Raw genomic sequence first — 21,544 nt, forward strand, 5'->3', positions numbered from 1 at the left:
AATTATTAACTCAAATATCAAGTTAAACATCTAAACATAACAAAAATGAATAGTTGCTGCAGCAGAGTTAATCCTAATAAATGGCAAGAAAGAAACTAAATCCCTGGATGAGTGTGTGTGTGTGTGTGTTTGTACAGCTTCCTAGTGAGGACCAGTTTGAGCATATAACCAATGTGAGGACATTTTGGGAAAGTGAGGACATTTTGGCCGGTCCTCACTTTGTGATTCCCATTTAATGGACTGTTTGGGGGTTAAGACTTGGTTTTAGGGTTAGGGTTGAAATTAGGTTTAGGTTAGGTTAAGGGTTAGGGTTAGGCATTTCATTTGGATGTTTAGGGTTAGGGTAAGGGGCTAGGGAATGCATTATGTCAATGACTGTCCTCACTAAGATAGCTGGACAAAAGTGTGCCTGTGTGTGTGTGTGTGTGTGTGTGCGTGTGTGCGTACGTGCGTGCGTGCGTGCGTGCGTGCGTGTGTGTGTGTGTGTGTGTGTGTGCGTGCACTGACCATTGAGATTTGCTCTGTTGTGCATTCCTTGCATGCTCACATTCAGCAGAGGTCTGGGGGCTGAAAGGAAGAGGAGGGAGGAGTTAGTCTCTGTGAAGGCGAGCATATGTCCAGCAGTTGGAGAAACAGATTTTCTTCTCTCAGCTCGAGGGGGTGAGAAGAAAGGAGGGAGTGGTACCCGCTCTCACATGTAAGTCTTATTTTACTGTCAGATTTTCATTAGAGACACTGCATGAATACAGGAGGGTTTTTTTTATATGTCCATTTTATGACTGATAAGTGTTTGCATGTTGCTCAAGAGGGAGCAGGGCTCAGACTGGGTTTAATTCCTGTTTTGGACTGAAGAAAAGCTTATAGAACAGTATTATAATAAGCTTTTCTCCTCATATATGCCAGTTTCATAACAGATAATCCATTGTAGCTTCAATTATAAGCACCTCTTTGATATTCTAACCTTTTTATTCTTCTTCTCCATCCTGTTCCTTCATTTGAGAACTTTTTATGATGTGATTTACATATGATTTGAATTCAGTCAGGTAGCATGCACAACATGTGACTTGGTATTGTGCAATTTTGACTCTGCATGATGATAACAAATATATATGTGTCTGTTTATCAAGCTGCATTTCAGTGTCTGAATCTTGTTGTTTATTAGCAGAAAGACAAAGTAAAGGTTAAAGTCTGTGCGCTCGTTCTGCCTGTTGTGACACAGCTCTTAACCCGCGGCCAGTTGCCATGCAACTCAAACTCCAGATCAAAAGGAATTACCTCAACCACCATTGGTCTTTCACAGTTATATATTAGTGCAAGGTAGAGCTGTTTCCAGCCTTGCTTTTCACTGCTTTCCCACACACACAGTCATCTCTCTTCTCTCCTCCTTCATTTGCTCTGTTCTTCCCATTTCATCTGACATATCTAAACAGACCAGTTGCCTCCTGAGAGAAGGGAAATCAACACACAGATCACTGGGTTGTGTATGTGTGTGTTTACCAGCGCTTATTGCAGCTGATATTAAATGATATCCTACAGTGATATCATCTGACTGGGATGTGTGTGTGTGCAGCTTGGAGCAGCAGCAGATAATGAAAACAGAAGTAGCGACAGTATTGTACACTGCACAGTAAACACCCATCTCATTAGGCTGACACAAAGGGAGCATGAGGGGAGATACGAGAGAGCTTTCATTTATCTCATGCAGATGTCTTCCTATTGCACTTTGTCTGTGCTTCATTCACCACAGCCTCTCATCACATTGAATGCAGCATCGTGTCACCAGGCTGAAATGATGTTTATGTGCTCTGCAGGATGTGGCTGATTCTTATTTACAGTTGCACCGGCGGAGCAGCGCTTCTGTATGCTCTGTACAGATGGGTGATCCCTGCCGCTGTTCAGTATCATGGCGGGTTGGCGCTGCTTTGGCATGATGTCATCGTGGAGCGCATGCTGGACACACTGACCCAGTCCACTCGTCCTCAGGTGGGCCTTCACTACACACAACTCACCTAAGATAAGAGCAGACCGAACACACTGCAGCATAATGACAGATTTACACCTGTTAAGAAAAAGGCGCCAGCTCCTACAAGAGCAAATTTAATCAAATTGATCAGTCTCAGACAAGAAAGCCCAAAATTCTGATTCAATTGAGCTCAGTTCTCTTGTTCAAAAGGAACACATGCAACAATCAGGTCCAAATGAAAGAAACAAATCAATAATTTCCTACTAGGTGGATAATTGTAATGATCGATTAATAATCAGAGATGCAGAGTGGAATAAATGATTAAACTAAACTAGCAGTGATGAAATAAAAAATATACTGTAAGATGAGTAATTTTGCAGATAAAATACAATGGTGTGTTAATAATGTGGTAATTATTTTGTATTTGTTTATTTATTTACAGGTCTCATTAATCAACACACAAAAAAAATGTAAAGCAGACAATTTTCATCTGTTGTCCCTAAATCCAGTTTTCTGAAATAAAAATAAATAATAAAAAATAAAATAAAATGACCTATTGTTTATAATTACAAATATGTATGGATATTTCATGTGCATTATATTTACACCATCAAAACTAACAAACACATACATTAAAACACTACGGCAGATTAAAAATAACATAAATAAACACTACACCTGATAAAATCAAGCTATAATGCATGATTGAAAAACATTATATAAATCAAACAATACAATACAACACTCAGACACACACAAAGCCACAAATACCCATGTTAAGTAAATAACATAAGATAAAGTGTAATATTTATACATAATCATAAGTTTGATTTAAGCCTTGTCTTATTTGTATCGTATTTAAAGGTTAGATAATTAATACTGTTTCAAATCAGGCGAGCTATTCCAATAGCTGGTGGCTCAGACTGAGAAAAGCCTCTTTGCTCAAACTTGCTCCGTCTGTGCTGTACAAGACAGACCCCTGCATTATAGACTGACCAGTGAGGGAGATGCAATGCCATGTAAAACCTTGAAGGTGAGGCAGCCATCAGTAAAATATACTAAACTAATGAAATTAAATAGTACTATATAAAGTTTTTTGTATTATTGTGATAACATATGGTAACATAGGATTATATAACGATCCCGTCATCTAGAGCAGAATGAGAGTAAATGGATGTAACCCACTTGAATCAGTGTCAGTGTGCTGTGGAGACGTCTCTGACTGGAATGCAAAGCTGTAGTTGGTTGTTAACCTTTATGTCGACTACAAGTGGAATTTACCAGAAGCTTTGTCGGATGCCTGGTGACACGGGTTCTGCAAGCTGTCTCAGCTTTTTCAGGGTTTTAGTTTTACTAATTTCCCCATATACAAAAAATTAAAATATGCTATATGTGAAGGAGAATTACCTAAAAACCCTCCAGGGGCTTGAAATGTGGCACTGTTCAGGTAGAAAATTACAGGAAAGACGTTACAGCATTTAATAAGAGTATACACAAACACATCTGCAGGCCAAGAACATACACTCACTATTTAATTAAAAGTTCTCATAAGACAGGATAAACATAATGAGAAAATAATCAGCAATAAGGACAACACACTATATACACATTATATATGATATGGATGGCCATAATTCAGTCCATATGGAAAGTATTGTTTGGTTAGGAGAAGTGATTTCAGGGCTCTTTAGGGCTCTAATCCAGCTTTATAGTCGAGTCTGTCTGAAGTAGGTGTGCAGCTGACCTATTTCTGACCGGTTGGTGTCGGAACAGGCACCGATCAGCCCAAAATGTATCAAAACGATGCAGCTTTCTTTGAAGGTTAAACATAAATGTTTCTGATGCCATACATGAGGAAATGTCTTTAAACCACAGGGAGACAGGAGGACAGGTCTCTGAGAGGCAGTTGCACTCTGTTGTCTTTGTGTTGGAGGGAAAGGACAACAATTTTACAACATCTGAATTGTTCATTCAGGAATTTAAGCGTAAAGTCCAACAAGCTCCTTCCACCATGATCCATTAAATATGAATTGGAATGACACAATAATGTAACAACATCCCTAACAACAGAGATCCACGGGTGTGGATTTCACTTCAGAGCATTGTTTACATAAGTAGCTAATTGACTTTATAGGATAATCACTCATTTCTAACACTATCAATAAGTATATGCAAAAGGTGAATGAATTGAATAACTGACATGATGAATGACTGATTAGTGAGTAGACCGTTGGCTCCAGTCTTCTGAACCACAGAGTTCCCTCTGGCTAATACCATGCAGATATATATCTTCTTTGACATGCTGATTCTCAGTCTGTTTGAAAAACAAGCATCTGTTGAGTCATAAGCTGTCATGAAATCAGGGGTATCCTTTTCTAGCTCTTTTCTGGTCAGGAATGTCTGAAACATCAAAGATAAATTATTATTACTTAATAAGAATTGTATTTTATTATTATTTCTTCCTATGAGGGACATGAGTTCAGGGAATCACCAAGGCAACAGAGATTTCTCCTCTGGGGACGATGATTGTCAATCCATCCAATATTTGTTGAGATATTTCAGATTGAAACAAAGTGGTGGACTGACTAACTAAAAACTGCACCTTTACTCAGAAAGACCAATTAAATCAGTTTTGTCAGAAATCATGTTCATTTGCTCCACATTGCTGAACTTTAATTATTAAGTTAATCACCTTAGAACTCCTCATAAGATGGATTTTTTGAACGTTTTACTTGTGAGGCAGCCAATAATGTTACCACATTAACTTTTCAACCTGATTAAAAAAGAGATGGTTCTGCTGCATGTGCGCTTTGTTAACATGTTACACAGTGCATTGTAAACATTTATATAATATATATTATAGTGGAGTAAAAGGGAAAAGTATCTGAAAAGAAAGCTACTCAAGTAAAGTACAGACACTTGAAAATGCACTTGAGCACAGTACAGAAGTACAGTAAATGTACTTTGTTACATCCAACCACTACTTAGCTGTACCCAGGCCATTGTTAATGCTATTAGTTACACCTTTAACATACTGGTGGCCAAAAAAACAAATCACTTCCCATGATCACTGACAGCTGAAGCACAGCCGCTGTTCATAAACTAAAGTTACATTTGCCATTTTACATCTGTTGGTGAACAGTACAAAGGTTTAATAGATTCCATTGGTAAAAATACCAGACAAATTAAGCCCATTGTTATTTTATTGGGAAAATGTTGCAAAGTTCATGAGCAGCACGCTATGAGGATAAGGGAAAAAAAACTACTGATAACATATGCAGTAAATTAACAGACCATAAAAGGAAGGGCAGATCACAGTCTTAGCATCATGTGACACATTTACTCATACACACAACAGGCACAAACATAGGTACGAATATGTGAATGGCAAGTGTTTGTTGTTTCTTTGGAAGAATTCTTTCTTTTCTTTTGACTACATCATTTTGGTTCGTGCTTCTTCAGTCTTCCATTAATCAAAAGAAAAAATAAACAAATCTAGATTTGTATGTTAATACATGTATATATTGGCTCCAGCCCACTTAGATCCATAAGTGGTATAGATAATGGATGGATGCAGATAGATGTATATGTATATTCTCTGATTAGCAACTGGGTGATACGGTCGATCTTAAATATGTTTCATCTCTCACGATCCTCCAAGATGTTTCTGTAGTTCTGACTGACATTTTTAAAAATCGGTTATTAAACATCTGTAGGGTTGTTATCAATGTCACTTGGCTCACTTGTGCTCGTGACTCAGCAGCAGACAGCAGCAGTTGACCTACAGCTACAAATATAAGGGACACTCCTTCTAGGACAGAAGTGTATTTGTATGAGGGATTTACAGGGAGGACAGAAACCATCCGTCTACAAAACTAGATCAACAAAACTGTTCTGTCATCCCATTCCAGGAGAATTCACATCCACACTAAACCCTAAAAACAGTTGTTACAACAATCAGGAGCATTAATGAACCAACCAATAGATTGATATGACCCAACAGATGTTGGGACTCCCCAACAACCAGTCAGAACAAAACAAGTATGTTGTTGAATGAGTCCTTAAGTATCTAAACCAAGCCCAACTGCCCCCAATTCAACTAAATGCAAGTAGAGAGGACATTTGGAAATTAACCAGTCTTCTTTAGACATTTTTCAATCTTTGCAAAAAGAAAAGTATTAGCCTGAGGAAGGCCAGTTTAGCTTTATTTGGTCAGCAGAGTTTTGGATGACAGAGCAGAAAGGGATGGGGCACCAGGCAGCGCAACAAGAGGTGGAGCACCAAACTGAAGCTCCTGGTTCACCACCAACCAGATCACCTTTCAAATCAAATTTCCCCACACAGCGACAAACCCACTGAGAAACCAATTCTTATTATTGGCGCCTCAATTCTGAGAAATGTGCGACCACAGTTAAATGTATTCCTGGGGCCAAGAAGTCAATGTAATATAGAAAAAATAATATTTAAAACCATTAAGTAAGGATAAACATACCAAACAGACAAATTGTTAGTCATAACAAGACTTGACTATGTCAGTTTGAAGTCACAAAGCACACCCCAACCGATCGAGGCAGATGTCCGCCCACACTGAGTCTAGCTGTAGAGGTTTGTTCCTGTTAAAAATGAACTTATCTCTTTTCAGTCACCAAAGTGCTTCCTTGTTTTCGGAACTGTTGGGTTTTTCTACAATAACTTCAGGTTTCGACCTTATTAGTGCCTTGAGATAATTAATGTTTGATTTGGGGCTATACAAATTTAATTTAATTGCAAATTGTTCCTTCATGTTATTCTGTTTTTAAAATCGAAATGAAAATAGTTTAAAGAACAAGAGCACAGACACCAACTAATGGGACCTATCGCTTAAAAGTTGGGTCAAACATGGCAACCCAAAGCTTTTGAAGCATTAATGAATGAATTATTAACTATGAGTGATCAGTGACTGTTTTTCCTTCTCCTCAGCGGCTCCTGAGTGCAGTTCAGAAGAACGCCACTAGAGGGGACCCTCGCAGCGTGGTCAGAGCCATAGATCACTTCTGCAGACACAAGGAGTGGGCCATGAATGTGGGGGATGAGAAAGGTGCTGTTTTTTCTGTTTGCTCTCATGTGTGAAGTCAGAACCTCACATGACCGAGCCGTATGTTCATGTTTTGGTGCCGCAGGCTGCATTCTGGACTCAGTGGTGACTGAGGTGAACCCACACACTGTGTTGGAGCTGGGAACCTACTGTGGCTACTCCACGGTGCGGCTTGCCAGCCTGCTGCCCCCTCATGCCAAACTCATCACTCTTGAGTTTAACCCAGACTATGCTGCAGTTGCTCGTCAAGTCATTGCCTGGGCAGGAGTAGAGGAGAAGGTTGAGTCTGATGTTTCTACGTAAACAGAGAAATCAATGATTTACTGTGTTTGCAAGTCAGAATCAGAAGATGGTGCATTTCTCTCTTCTAGGTGCAGTTAGTCGAAGGCGCCTCTGGCGACTGGATCCCCAAATTGAAGGAGCAGTTTGGGATTAAAACCTTTGATCTGGTTTTCCTGGATCACTGGAAGGATCGCTACCTTCCTGACACGAAGCTGATCGAGGTGAGTTCCTTTGGGCTCATGTTGTTCTAATTGACCTGTGATTGTTCTGCCATGACGCTCACTTTGCTTTTGTTCTCAGGAGTGCGGCCTCCTCCGGAAAGGCAGCGTCCTGCTGGCGGACAACGTCATCTGCCCCGGAACTCCTGACTACCTGGAGTACGTCCGGAGCAGCCCGCGATACAAAAGCCAATACTTCAAATCTCACCTGGAGTACACCAAAGTGGAGGACGGCTTGGAGAAGTCTGTCTTCTTAGGGTAGTTCTTGACAATCAGTCTCATATTTAACACAGGCACTAGTAAATGTCAGACCTCTGATGTCTGGGGTTCACTGAGCAGACTTAAAACTCACAATGTGTAATTTGTGCTGCTATTGCAATCAAAACAATAATATAAGATGGACTTTGGTGACATTTTGGAGTAGCGTGGGGTCATGGTAGTTGTTTTCTTCTCCACCACTGCAGACAGTTACTCCCTCAGTGTTAATCTTTCAGGAGGGTTTTTGGAGGAGCTGGATTGTCTGCAGAGGTCTCCTCTCCAAAACAGGAAGGATATGAGGCCATTAACAGGCGTCCACATGAGACGGACTGTTACTGGGATTAAAATGACAGATTTCTCAAGGTTTGAAAAATGCTGGAGACATTTTGAGAAAGTGTAAGAACACAACCGAGCACATATGTAACATAGGTCCAGTCGTTTTTACACATTTACCTTTAAAATCAGAAATTACATCTTGTTTTACAATATGTGATGATGTTAACTTAAAATTAAAGGTAACTCAGAGGGAAAACAAAATATTTGTGTTGTGTGCTTTATTTTTCATAATATAACATAATAGAAGGTGATGCTCACTCTGAGATATGCATATGTGCTGGTCCAGTAGGGTGTGATAGCGATGCTGCGCTGTAGCTCCTAATTGACAGATGATGAGCTGCAAACTGATCTGTGTGTGTGTGTGTGTGTGTGTGTGTGTGTGTTTGTTTGTGGGGGGGGGGGATCTTCTCCCACAGCATCAACAGAAATCAATAATAAATCTTATTCAGCTGCATTCTGTGGTGCACATTCCTATTTTCTGCTACACCAGTGAGCCAGTGTTGACAGGTGTGTTGAAGAGAGATAGTGTGTGTGTGTGTGACATGTTAGTGTGTGTGTACGTGCATGTGTGGGACATTTTAGTGTGTGTATGCGTGTGTGTGTGTGTGTGTGAGAGAGAGAGCATGAATCAAATCGCTGCTCATCTAATCTCTCAAAGTGACAGAGTTCCATCATCGCAGAGGGGGAGGGAGGGGTTCTGCATTTGGTTCAGCCGTATGGAAAAAAAAAAAAATAATATGGGCCAGTCCACCTAGTGCTTTCTTCACAGACGCCTGCATGATAATCCCAATCTGTGGCCATTAGTGCACTGAGAGAGCAAGGGAGGAGAAGGTTCAACAGTGAGAGAGAGAGAGAGAGAGAGAGAGAGAGAGAGAGAGAGAGAGAGAGAGAGAGAGAGAGAGAGAGAGAGAGAGAGTGAGGGGGGAGTGCCTAGACAGAGATGCACACAGAGAGAGAGTGAGAGTGAGTGAGAGTGAGAGGGAGAGGGAGAGAGCTTTTAAGGGATTTGGCAGTGATTTGTAGAATCTCACTGCTATAATGTTGCGCTTTTTCTGCACTTTCCCCCGACTCTGCCACGATACTATACCCTAAAGCCTCAAAAGTCAGTCAAATCACAACTACTTCTCCTGGGTTTTTTTCACTATTGTTTTTGGTGTTGTGGTGATTTTTGAGAGTGCATTGAGAAGGCTGTCTGAGATGTTAGAGGATTTACTTTTTGGTGAGGAGAGAGGAGCCTTGCCTCTACATATATAATCACATTTTTGGAACCATGGATAGAGGCCTGTGTGGAGGAGCTCGTGTGATGGATAAAATCCAGACTGGTCGATGAAGAATGGGCAGGTAAGAAGTCTCTTTATGTGAAGTAATTCCTCTACATGCATGTTGTTGGTAGGGTTTTTTTCAGAGGGAAGATTTTCCCTGCAACAGCTGTGGAATATGCAGCTTAGATTTTCTCATATTCAGATGATGCTCTTATGGATTTGGAGAATATTTTCTACTTATTATAATGAATTAAACTTCATGAGCCCAGTGTGAACATAGAAAGATGTAGCCTCATATGAATGCAGCTTAAATATGGATTGCAATATAAAACATAATACATATTTGGATGAATTGCTAAGATTTTAATAAAATGATCATTCAGATATTTCCGCATGTCTGAATCCTGCCTGGAAACATTAGAAATATCCTCACCCTGTATGTTCTGCTAAGCTCAGTTGATTACTGTGGATTTTGTCAGTGATCCTCATGCAGATATAATTAACCTGCTGCAGCTTTTGGAGCATGAAATGCCGCGAAGGTTCAGTTGATGTTTTCTCTTCTGCAAAATTTATAGTGTTTTCCATCATTGGCTCTCAGCTCTCTGTGATAAAAGCCTCCATTATTAACTCTGTGGCATCCTGCACGCTGACCAAGATCAGCTCCTCAGGCACACACACACACACATATATGTATCTTATTTTTCATGTTTTCTCATTTTTTCTTCGCTCAGATTTAGTTCACTAATGCAGATGTCCGATTACAGGTGCAGTGTAATGAAAAGATAATATGTGAGGTCCCACAGCATCTCTACACTCTGTTACCTTATAAAGGACCCCATTGGCTCCACAGAGCCATTGGCAGGTTTACTATTACATATCATATTATGTATTGACGCATTGTGTAAACATGGGAAAAAGCATAGTGATCGAAGTGATTCATTGTTATACATGTTCGGTGGTGTGACAGATCAAACTAAAATACAAACAATAATGTGATGAAACTTTACAACTCGTATGGGTAAACTTCAAGGAGATATTGATAAAAGTTGAAGTAGAATTTATTGCATTTCGTCAGTAAAACACGGACTAAGATAGAGATTATAATGAGAAGATGATTTGACCCTGACGCCCCTCTGTGACTGTCCCCTGCAGGTGTCAAACGTAGAGGGAGTGGCCTGGTGCTGTCAGTACCTCTGCTGGTCATCATCATGACATCAGAGGACCGCTCTTCCCATCAGTGCTTCTGGCTCGGGTCACTATGTGGACACAGGATGTGGGCTGGGCTGCTGTGGGTGCTGCTGCTGCTGGGTACCATCCCCAGCTCGTGGGCTCAGCAGGGCGCCCAGCCCCAGTCCATCAAAATCGAGGGCGACATCACCCTGGGCGGCCTGTTCCCGGTGCATTCCCGAGGGCCTGCCGGGGTGCCCTGCGGGGAGGTTAAGAGAGAGAAGGGGATCCACCGACTGGAGGCCATGCTGTACGCCTTGGACCAGATCAACAGTGACCCAGACCTGCTGCCCAACATCACTCTGGGGGCCCGGATCCTGGACACCTGCTCCAGAGACACCTACGCCCTGGAGCAGTCTCTCACCTTTGTCCAGGCCCTCATCCAGAAGGACACCTCGGACGTTCGCTGCTCGAACGGAGAGCCCCCCATCATCCCCAAACCAGAGAGGGTGGTCGGGGTGATCGGGGCATCTGGCAGCGCGGTGTCCATCATGGTGGCCAATGTGCTCAGACTGTTCTCGGTGAGCCTTCTTTCACTAAGTATGACAGGGCAACATGTCTGATACACTTCCCCTTTTCATGAACCCAGTATCCCTCACTGATCCCTTATTTTGAATCTATTCACAGAGGAGGTGCACAAGTTCAGCTTTGGCTCACAACATTTCAGGATCCCCCATTGGCCTCAATATATTTCTGAGTGATCTGATAATTAAAAGGATTGTAAAAGAAAAAAAAAAAATACATATAATTTTTTTTCTTGAGCTTAGCTTACTTTGCTTGTGAAGAATTTAAAAACCTTTCAAATTGAATAATTTAAAAAAGAAAACAAATATCGCATTTTGGTGAAACTGCTAACAGCTCATATCCACACTAATGCCATTGGATCTGATTAGTGGCCACAAAAGATTAAGAATCACTGAGTAAGAGCAGGGCTTCAAGTGAGATTGCGTAAAAGTGGGTGCAACTATCAAAAATGTGTGTGTATAATATTGTGTATGATCAGTGTGTAACATATTTTGGTGATGTCAGTGACCAGTTGTGCTCAGATAGATGACCGCAGTTGATTTATTGCTGCAACAAGCAGAGTTTCAATTTTCTCCGACTGAACTTATCTGTGATTGTTAAATTAGTTAAAAGGTGGAGGTGCACATGTATAGGCTTTATTGATTTGACTGTAAGTCCACTCTTAAATGATGAATGAGGACCTTGGTCGTCATTATTCTATTATTAATTAAGTGTTTCTGCAGCATGAACATGGTTAAGTTTCATTGCCGTTCAGTTATGAATGTTACAAACCTAATTAAGAGAACTCCTCAAATTTAATAACATCATCTCATTCTGGTTGGACTGATAACACTGCACATCCCATCATGTGGCTGCTGCACAGACACGCGCGTCAGTTAAAACGATTGAATAATTTGGATGAGTTTCTGCACTGATGGCAGCTACATTTCACGGGATTGTGAGTCCATTGTCGTGGGTGCGTGGCCTCTGCAGGCTAATCCATGTTCTGTGTTCGGTATACAGTTCTTTCTTTAATAGATGACCTCTGATAATTGATTACACTGCTCACAGCGATGACAGGACATTGAGTCGGTGTAAATCCCATATGATGTCATGTTCTCTCGTCTCGCTGACATAGTCGGACAGAAATCTGCCTGAAAACACACAATCAAATTGCCCAAACTTGTTTGAGATAAAAACATATTTCGACTTGCCAGGATGCTACTTGTTGCAGCGTTCTTCAGATAAGGATGCTGAGTTGGGATTCAAGGAGGAGAGGCTTGCATACAGGGCAGATGTTAACTACAGAATTATAGATCCCAACCTCCACTAAGCCCCTCTCAGCAGCTCAGGACCGTGGGCTGAAAATAGAGCATCAGGGAAGTGGGATGACATTGGTTCTAGGATAACAGCAACTTGTGGTCGGTGTGGAGTAGATTTAGCTAAATGGTGTGTTTCCTCCTACTGTCCATATGTGCTGCTCTCCGGACTGCGGATGCCTCTTCACTGACATTCGCTGAATGTTGAACATCTGCTCTGAGGCAGAGCGGGAGATGCTTCAGCATCTATCACTGACACTGTTATAACTCTGGTGTCGCAATAAGTGAGCAGAACCTCTGCGGTATTATTATTCAATATGTACCCTTAAATGTGTCTTAATTAATTAGTTTAATTTTTTTTATTTTTACATATGTTAGCTCATTCAATATGAGGACTAAACTTCCTTTTACAAAGCTTTTATAAAATTACAAATCACTGTTGAAATTATTAAATAGCAATTAAATTAAATAGCAATTAAAATGTGAAGATTTTAGAATTTTGTCTGTTTTACATCACTGTTAATAAAAATTTTGACCATTCACACCAAATAAGCAAATTGAAGATGCACTTTTTATTTTCTTTCCTTAATTGAGATTTTACAGCATAAAACAATACATTTATTTAAAGAAGGCAAATAGATTTACTGAGAATTAAATATATTTATTAGTTGCAATTTCTTATTATCGCTTTAAATTTGAGTAATTCACTGTTTCAATGCTTTGCAATATTTATAATTCCAGTTATAATAACACAGATTGTACAGTTAAATCAAATTTTCTTAAACAGATTGTTGTAAAATAATGATAATATACTACTTACTAAAGTAGCTGTTGATTCAGCTTTCGTGAACCTGAAATACATTTGACTCTTGAAGATCATAAAAATACATGCATGTAAAATCCATGCTGGTCACAATCTCTTTCTCTTGCTCCCTTGCAGAAGATTTTTCAGTGTTCAGTACATTACGTGCGTTATGTCAGTGTTGAACTACGTTGTCATTTCCTTGGCTCGGCTCCACAAACACCCTGAGCAGCTTCGCTCACTTACTGAGTGTCAGTAGATTTCAGCAGGACCGGACTGCAACGGGATACTTCCTGTGTTACTGATACGGCTCATTGATTTTAGTGAGTGATTTGGTGCAGATGCTTCCGAGGGATTAATTTGGAGAGGATTATGTGTCGTCTTGTTTAGAACAAATTTGTATGCAAATATTTGAGTCACTTCTCTGAGGCAGACTCTTGCGGACGCTGTTGTCTTATGTCTCTTGGTGCATGTGTTGGTCACTTATACAGCTGTGGTAGAGCTCTGAGTCGGAGAAAGTTCACCTCTGGCTGAAGATGTGCTCTGCAACATGAAGAATGTCTTGTAAATTTGATCTTGATGGGGTTGAAACAGAGCAGCAAATATAAGCTGCACGTGGCAATCAGAATTAAATATATTGTATGGCTTACAGCTGAGAAATACTAACCTTTTTCTAGTCTCTTGATCTCTGTCTCTCCCTCTGTGCTTAACGTAATTTGACTAAAACCCCTATAATCCTTCCAGATAATCTGTGAAATGGTTCTCTCGCTCCTCTCTCCTTCTCCCTTCACTACCCCTTGTGTCTACCTTTTTCTCCTCATCCCCTCCAGAGGGCCCAACGTTAAGCCATGCCTGGGGAACCGGCATTAACAGGGTCAGGGTTGAGACTGTCGACATAAACTGTGTCATTAAAGAAGTAGCACACCAGTAAATTAATCTTCTCATCCATTTTTTCCCTCCAAACAAATGCTTTTACCGCTGCGGCTCCTACCATCTGTATTTCACCGTGGCGCCGGTCATATTCTCAGCACAAATCAGCACTGTGAAGTTGACTCCGTTCTGAGAATTACTGAGAACACAGGCTGTTCGAGAGATGATCTCTCTATGATAGTCCAATTTGGGGATTTTAATGCACTCTGAGTTGTCAGCATTAATGGGGAAGATCTCCATTTAGACACTGTTAAGGTTTTGTCTGTGAATAAGTGGTGCATCATCCTCTGACACGGTTCACTGCCCCCTCTTGTCATTCCTTTTACCTTTGAATTCACTATTGGCCTAATAATCTCTTTCACCACCGATCACCACTGACCCATCCATGTGTCTCAGATCCCCCAGATCAGCTACGCCTCCACGGCTCCGGAGCTGAGCGACAAAAGCCGATACGAGTTCTTCTCCCGCGTGGTGCCACCTGATTCCTACCAGGCCCAGGCCATGGTGGACATCGTCAAAGCCATGGGCTGGAACTACGTCTCCACGTTGGCCTCCGAGGGCAACTACGGAGAGAGTGGCGTAGATGCCTTCCTCCAGATATCCAGAGAAGCAGGTTGTGTGTCTAGTTGCTCAGACAATATGGGGTTATGTGTATCATGTGTATCAATAACTGTCAATGTAGAACAGTTGACTACTGTACCTGCATGTTGTCTTTAGATGTCTTTAGTCGCTATATTAATATTATCACCATAACACTAATCATCCTTTTGGTAATCAGTAGTAGGCTTTTTACTGTTTCAGTTATGATATTGATTATTAGAATGTGAACATAATTGTTTTGTTGTGCGGTGAGAAAACAGGAATGTGCAGAAATGCTAATATATTTCTGATGTGTCTGTTACAGGTGGGGTGTGCATTGGACAGTCCATAAAGATTCCCAGAGAACCCAGACATGGGGAGTTTGACAAAATCATCAAGAGACTGATGGAAACCTCTAACGCTCGTGGGGTGATAATCTTTGCCAACGAGGATGACATCAAGTGAGTCAAGTTCTGCCGCATGCTATTTTAGACAAAGGAAATCAGCCATCAAATGTGCACAAGAGGACTATTATATGTGGCTGCCAAGTCTTTTTTGATAATTAGTTACACTTGGCTCTTAGCAGAGGAGTAGAATGGAAAATGTGTGTAAAGAAGTGTTTTCTGTCTTCTTCCAGGCGGGTATTGCAGGCTGCCAAAATAGCCAACCTGACAGGACACTTTCTGTTTGTCGGCTCTGACAGTTGGGGGGCCAAAAGCTCCCCGATTCAAGACCAGGAGGAGGTGGCAGAGGGCGCTGTCACCATCCTTCCCAAAAGAGCCTCTATTGATGGTAAGGCAACTTAATAAAATAATAATAATAAAACCAGATTATTGAATCTAACTCAAACCAGCTAGATGCAGTAGGAATATCAGTGACATATGACGTTGATGGATCAGTCTAATAACAGTGCAACAAATAAAGGAAATGAATGATTGATATGATATGTGAATGATAGTGCCACTTTCACTCTGGCTCTAAAGATTGAACTGTCGGCAGATTTTTTTTCTCTCATTTAAGCACAGCACGATTATTGATACGCTACCATATCAGTCAGTAAGCTGTTATTTCAAAGGATGTGTAGCATTTTCAATGAAACACAAATGGACTCTGGTTTGTGAAACACTTCAGGCTTTGACCAGTACTTCAGTACGAGATCTCTGGAAAACAACAGGAGAAACATCTGGTTTGCAGAATTCTGGGAGGATGACTTCAAGTGCAAACTAACTCGCCCCGGTATAAAATATGAACCTGGTAGAAGAAAATGTACAGGTATGATACAAACACACATGGAAGACTTTGAACATGACATTTTTCATTATTTTAAGTGCGAACAAGTTTGCCTTGTGTGACACTTTGACCGTCTGCCAGGGGAGGAAAGAATCAGTCAAGACTCTCAGTACGAACAGGAGGGCAAGGTGCAGTTTGTGATTGATGCTGTGTATGCCATGGCCCACGCTTTACACAGCATGCACATAGACCTCTGCCCCGGCTTCATGGGCGTCTGCGAGAAGATGGACCCTGTGGAAGGACAAATGCTCCTTCAATACATTCACTCTGTCAGCTTCAACGGTGAGCTTTCCGCATTTATTTTGTGATTTTTCTCCATTCCCAAGAAACATGATGATTTTTTTGTTAAACAGGGTGAGAACTCCTGAGTTATAGGAGATCTGTGTTGGCAAAACCTTTGCTTTTCCACTGCTGCTCTGTCGCTGCAGACAGTTTCAAAAGAGGCAAATTTTAAAAAGAAAACAGTGGAACAGAGGTCAGCTCAAAGACGGAGGCCTTGAGATGCTTCTACTAATGTACCTTGCTACAGAACACAGCGCATTTCTTCAAAGCACATCCCCTCCCTAGGGCTGCCTCCTCGCTCTTTGCTTTACACAAGGCTCCTGCTTTTCATCCTCGTCTTTCATAAAAAAAGAGAAAGTCACAGTTTGGAAAAGAAAAAAGTGTTCTATGAAAGCATCCTATTTACTGCTCTCCTCTTGCTGAATGACCTTGGCTTGTATGGAAGATTTTCTGATTGAGCGCCTGCAGGGACCTGAGAGGAACATTCAATCACGTTAGGGCAACAGAGCAGAGTGCACTGAAAGACTGTATGCATGGAGGAGAGCCTTCACTAAAGAGCATCCTGCACTCAGTTTTCACATGATTGCACAGGTTTGAGGAGAGCAAACCCAAGAAGTGTTCAGCGCTGTGTTGGGTGTTTCCCACTGTTTATCCAGCTTAGAGAACCTGGATCTCTTCTGGCTCCATTTATTGCTCTATTGGTTGGGCACAGGTCATTAAAACTCTGTCTTTATCAAACAGGCAGCGCAGGAACTGGAGTCATGTTCAATGAGAATGGAGATGCTCCCGGTCGGTACGACATCTTCCAGTACCAACTGTCTAACGTCAGCAACCCCGGCTACAAGGATATTGGTCAATGGACAAACCAACTCCGACTCAATGTAATCATTTTCTTTAGTCCATTTGAGTTCAACTTGAACTTCTTATTGAAGAGATTTAAAAAAAAATACACGTATTTACTTTCTTGCAGACAGTTGAATGAGATTGATGCCACTCTACATGTCTTCAGGCTAACTATGTAGCAAGAGCTAGCAGTGGGTTAGTTTAGCTTGGCATAAATACTTAAAACAGGTCTGTCCAGAAGTAACGAAATCTTCCTACCAACACTTCTAACGCTCATGAAATAACATGTTGTGAGTTATTGTATAATGCGAACAAAATAATTATTGTGTTATAGGGTTATGTACCAGACTTTATCTTGGCTGGACAATGGATTTTCCTGGAATTAAGAGTCTGGGTAACCTTTTCCATCTAGTGTTTATGCTAAGCTAAGATGGCTCTAGCTACATAGTTAGCATTTGTACACACTTGGAGTACTGAAATCTTAGTAAGAAGGCAAAAAAGTGCATTTCCCAAAATGTAAAAGACATAGTATGGAATACTACAGAATTGGGTTTTTATAACATGTTAATTTTACAGGTTCTAATTGAGAGATTTAATTTGAATTGTTTCCCAAATGTCAAACTGTGCCTGTAAAGTCACTGATTTAGCATCAGTTTTTAGCCTTTTTGTTCACTTCAAACAAATGACTGCATGTTTGTATCCACTCCAGGCTGAGGAGATGCAGTGGTCAGGTGGTGACCGCAAGGTCCCCGAATCAGTGTGCAGTTTCCCCTGCGAGTCTGGTGAGAGGAAGAAAATGGTGAAGGGCGTTCCCTGCTGCTGGCACTGTGAGTTCTGCGATGGCTATCAGTACCTTCTGGATGAGTTCTCCTGTGACATGTGCCCGTTTGACATGAGGCCCTTCAAGAACCGCACTGGGTGCCAGGACACACCCATTATCAAGCTGGAGTGGAGCTCTCCCTGGGCCATCATCCCCGTCTTCCTGGCCATCCTGGGCATCCTGGCCACCACCGGAGTCATTGTGACCTTCATACGCTTTAACGACACGCCCATTGTGCGGGCCTCGGGCAGAGAGCTCAGCTACGTGTTGCTGACAGGCATCTTCCTCATCTACCTCATCACCTTCCTCATGATAGCTGAGCCCAGTGTGCCAGTGTGCGCCTTCCGCAGGCTGCTGTTGGGGCTTGGCATGTGCATCAGCTATTCTGCCATGCTCACCAAGACCAACCGGATTTACCGCATCTTCGAACAGGGCAAGAAGTCGGTCAGTCCTCCGAAATTCATCAGCCCCACCTCTCAGCTGATTATCACCTTTATACTCATCTCAGTACAGGTAAGTGGGCTTATCTCACAGAGAGTACCTACATCTTTTGTAGCTATCTAACACTCCTTTCTCTGCAGTTACTTGGGGTGTTCATCTGGTTCGGTGTGATGCCCCCCCACACCATCATCGACTACGAGGAGCAGAAGCCTCCAAACCCAGAGTTGGCCCGAGGAGTCCTTAAGTGTGACATGTCCGACCTGTCCCTCATCCTATGTCTGAGCTACAGTATCGTACTGATGATCACCTGCACGGTGTATGCCATTAAGAGTAGAGGAGTTCCTGAGACATTCAATGAGGCTAAGCCCATTGGCTTCACCATGTACACGACCTGCATCGTCTGGCTGGCTTTCGTACCCATCTTCTTTGGGACGGCACAGTCGACTGAGAAGGTGGGAAATCCAACATTTTCACAGGCATCACTGGTTCTGTTACTGGAATTTACACAGATTACAAAGTATAATCTCAGCTCTACTTGCTTGTTCTTCAGTTTTAAACCTAGTCCTAGCTCTTGGCCTTGACCTGAAAGTGCTTAGGATTATGGGAAGTTTGAACATCTACGCTTGAAAGGAAGCCTCTGCTGATGAATAAGACAAACTGATAGTAAAGCTCAAGCAAATGAATCCCTCTGAAATTGGAGATTGTTGGCCGTCGTATCATATTTGGCTCCTGCTGTACTCACAGGACATCCCGCCTCCACTGTACTTAAGAGTTTAAACTAGCTATTGGGCTATTTTCTGCCATCTCTAAGTATGAGTCTGTTGGGGGAATATTAGAAAAATAGAGTTACGCTTTGACAAATAGAGAACTGTATTATGAATCAGTCAGGCAGACACAATTAAGGCCTGGGGTGCTTTCAAAGTCTTTTCACCTCCTCCAAATGGATATGAAGTGAATTAAGAAAAAGAAGGAGAGGAGAAGAAAGGAGGTCAGAAGAGCTTAGGGACGACAGGGACCCTTCGTAGACCAATTCAGCCATCCCATTCAATTAATCATTACTTAGAAAAAGAGCTAAATATAGTCTCTAACTTTTGTCCGGCTCGTGAAAACAGCGGCTCTTTTGCTCCCATCATGTGTGGGCCCACGTAGAGGAGGAGGTGATTTATCTGCTCCATGTCTGCATTTTCATATCGAGGAACCATTCACTGATTCTGAGCAGGTCTCTCGTGTTGCCTCGGGCAAAGCTCATAAAGTCAATCCATCTACCCCATAAATCACCACGGCTCCTTTTAGAAATCGAGAGGTCAATGAGAGTGAGCGACAGAAAGCAAGGCGATTAAAGCAATTTTAATGTGCGGACATCAGCCTGTGAGATACCAGGATGTGCTGCTTCGGCTGAGGATACTGTACAATTTATGACTTATTTATGGCACAAATATATCTTATTTATGGCACGTATGGCTTGATTTATTTATGACCTCTACAGTTTGCTTGAATAATGAGTTCATAATTTATTGGAGGCAGATCTCAGGAGAACTCACTTCTCATTATTACTGTTGGATTTTCGCAATAGGAGGAAGAGCAGTGAGGAGTAGACGTGGTCAAAGCCCATAAATAGAGCCTCCTTTCCTCACTACATATACCAGGTCATAAATCATTCATCGGAGGAAAAACACTGCCTCCTGTGCTTTGAGATAAAAATCATGAAGACAGCTTTGTGACAAGCTATGAGATTACATAAAGTGTGTTTTATTCAAGCTGCATAATGACGAGAATCAATTATTAACTGCACACCAATGAATAGTTGAAGTCATTGGCTGGAATGAATTGATAGTATGTCCAGTTGTAATAACCAAGGGTGGGTGCTCGGCCATTCCTCTCACCTGCCGTGTTTCTGCCGCAGATGTTCATCCAGACCACCACGCTGACGGTGTCCATGAGCCTGAGCGCCACCGTGTCCCTGGGCATGCTCTACATCCCCAAGGTGTACGTCATCATCTTCCACCCGGAGCAGAACGTCCAGAAGAGAAAGCGCAGCTTCAAAGCCGTGGTGCAGGCGGCCACCGTGTCCACGCACCTGTCCCAGAAGTCCAACGACAAACCGAACGGAGAGTCCAAGATAGTGCCGGACAGATCCCAGTGAGACAAAGACAACACGAGTCCATGTCTCATCATCTTCAAAACAAGCCCACAATGTACTGGTTGATGATAAGTGAAGGAAAAAAAAAATCTGCGTCTACTCCTGTTGGCTGGATTCATTTGTTTCTTCTCCCCTCAGCTATGGATTGAAACACCAGCAAAATATGTTCTTGTTTTCTTTTCACATGTAGACTCCTCAGAACTACTGAAACTGGAATGAAGCATAAAAGGAAACAGAAACACTCACTCTGAGAATGGACCACTTTTTAGTCAACATTACATGCGTGCTTAGTTTTAACTCTCCTTGGGAAATGCTGTCTAGGAAAAAAGAAGTTGAGCTTAAACAGCGACCTTTGCCCTACAGGAAGATGTACATGTGTGTGGAGAAGCGTTGTTTGTCATCTCTAAAAGCACTGCATGGATTGTGTGTTTTATGTGAATGTTTTTGAAAGATTGTTTGTTTGTTTGTTTTTGGGGGGTGTGTCACATTTTCTTCTGATCGCACTGGAAGTTAGTAGCTTTTAAAATGCACCATCACCTCCTTTAACTATTTCTGATTAACTCCTGTCAGAGGGTAAAATTCATCACTGGACTCAAACCTGTGGCAGAATTATTCAATATCAAATCTCCAGCACAACACAGTGTTTGTGTACGATCATTATGGCACAGGCTGATTCTCACAGTGGAAACAGTTAATTCAAAGGTGATTGTTAACAGGATGTTTATCTTCAGGTACTAATACTTTTCCACAGAGGAAAACAATGTTTGGCATTTCCCCATATTGTCAAGCAAAGCTGCTCTGGCAGTTTGTGTGGCAGGATGCCAAACTAACAGACAAGCTGCTGTAGTGTTCATGCATGGGAACCTTGTCAGAAAGCTTCACTGCACCGGTTGTATTTGATTTTGTGCTATGAAAGCTTTTCTAAATTCTCATTTCTGCTAACATTTTAATACATTTAGCATGAGGTAATTCCT

General features: G+C 41.7%; 2 protein-coding genes across 3 annotated transcripts; both read left to right on the forward strand.

Annotated features, from left to right (window-relative positions):
- The first annotated feature begins 463 nt into the window (after positions 1-463).
- Positions 464-8,326, forward strand: comtb (catechol-O-methyltransferase b). The gene is made up of 6 exons (XM_034586186.1): positions 464-697; positions 1,812-1,983; positions 6,923-7,040; positions 7,123-7,316; positions 7,409-7,540; positions 7,620-8,326. The coding sequence occupies exons 1-6, from the start codon at positions 540-542 to the stop codon at positions 7,797-7,799; spliced, it is 954 nt and encodes a 317-aa protein (XP_034442077.1). The 5' UTR covers positions 464-539; the 3' UTR covers positions 7,800-8,326.
- Positions 8,327-9,068: 742 nt separating this feature from the next.
- Positions 9,069-21,066, forward strand: grm6b (glutamate receptor, metabotropic 6b). Of its 2 annotated transcripts, none has more exons than XM_034585620.1 (11): positions 9,069-9,472; positions 10,546-11,141; positions 14,572-14,788; positions 15,080-15,215; positions 15,392-15,546; positions 15,886-16,026; positions 16,126-16,326; positions 17,068-17,207; positions 17,879-18,502; positions 18,571-18,882; positions 20,334-21,066. In XM_034585620.1, the coding sequence occupies exons 2-11, from the start codon at positions 10,602-10,604 to the stop codon at positions 20,571-20,573; spliced, it is 2,706 nt and encodes a 901-aa protein (XP_034441511.1). In that variant the 5' UTR covers positions 9,069-9,472; positions 10,546-10,601; the 3' UTR covers positions 20,574-21,066. The 2 variants fall into 2 exon arrangements, with proteins under 2 accessions (XP_034441511.1, XP_034441512.1); XM_034585621.1 differs by having other exon boundaries at positions 10,546-11,138; positions 14,569-14,788.
- The last annotated feature ends 478 nt before the right edge of the window (positions 21,067-21,544 follow it).

This window comes from Hippoglossus hippoglossus, chromosome 5 (assembly GCF_009819705.1).
Source record: "Hippoglossus hippoglossus isolate fHipHip1 chromosome 5, fHipHip1.pri, whole genome shotgun sequence".
Taxonomy (NCBI): Eukaryota; Metazoa; Chordata; class Actinopteri; order Pleuronectiformes; family Pleuronectidae; genus Hippoglossus; species Hippoglossus hippoglossus.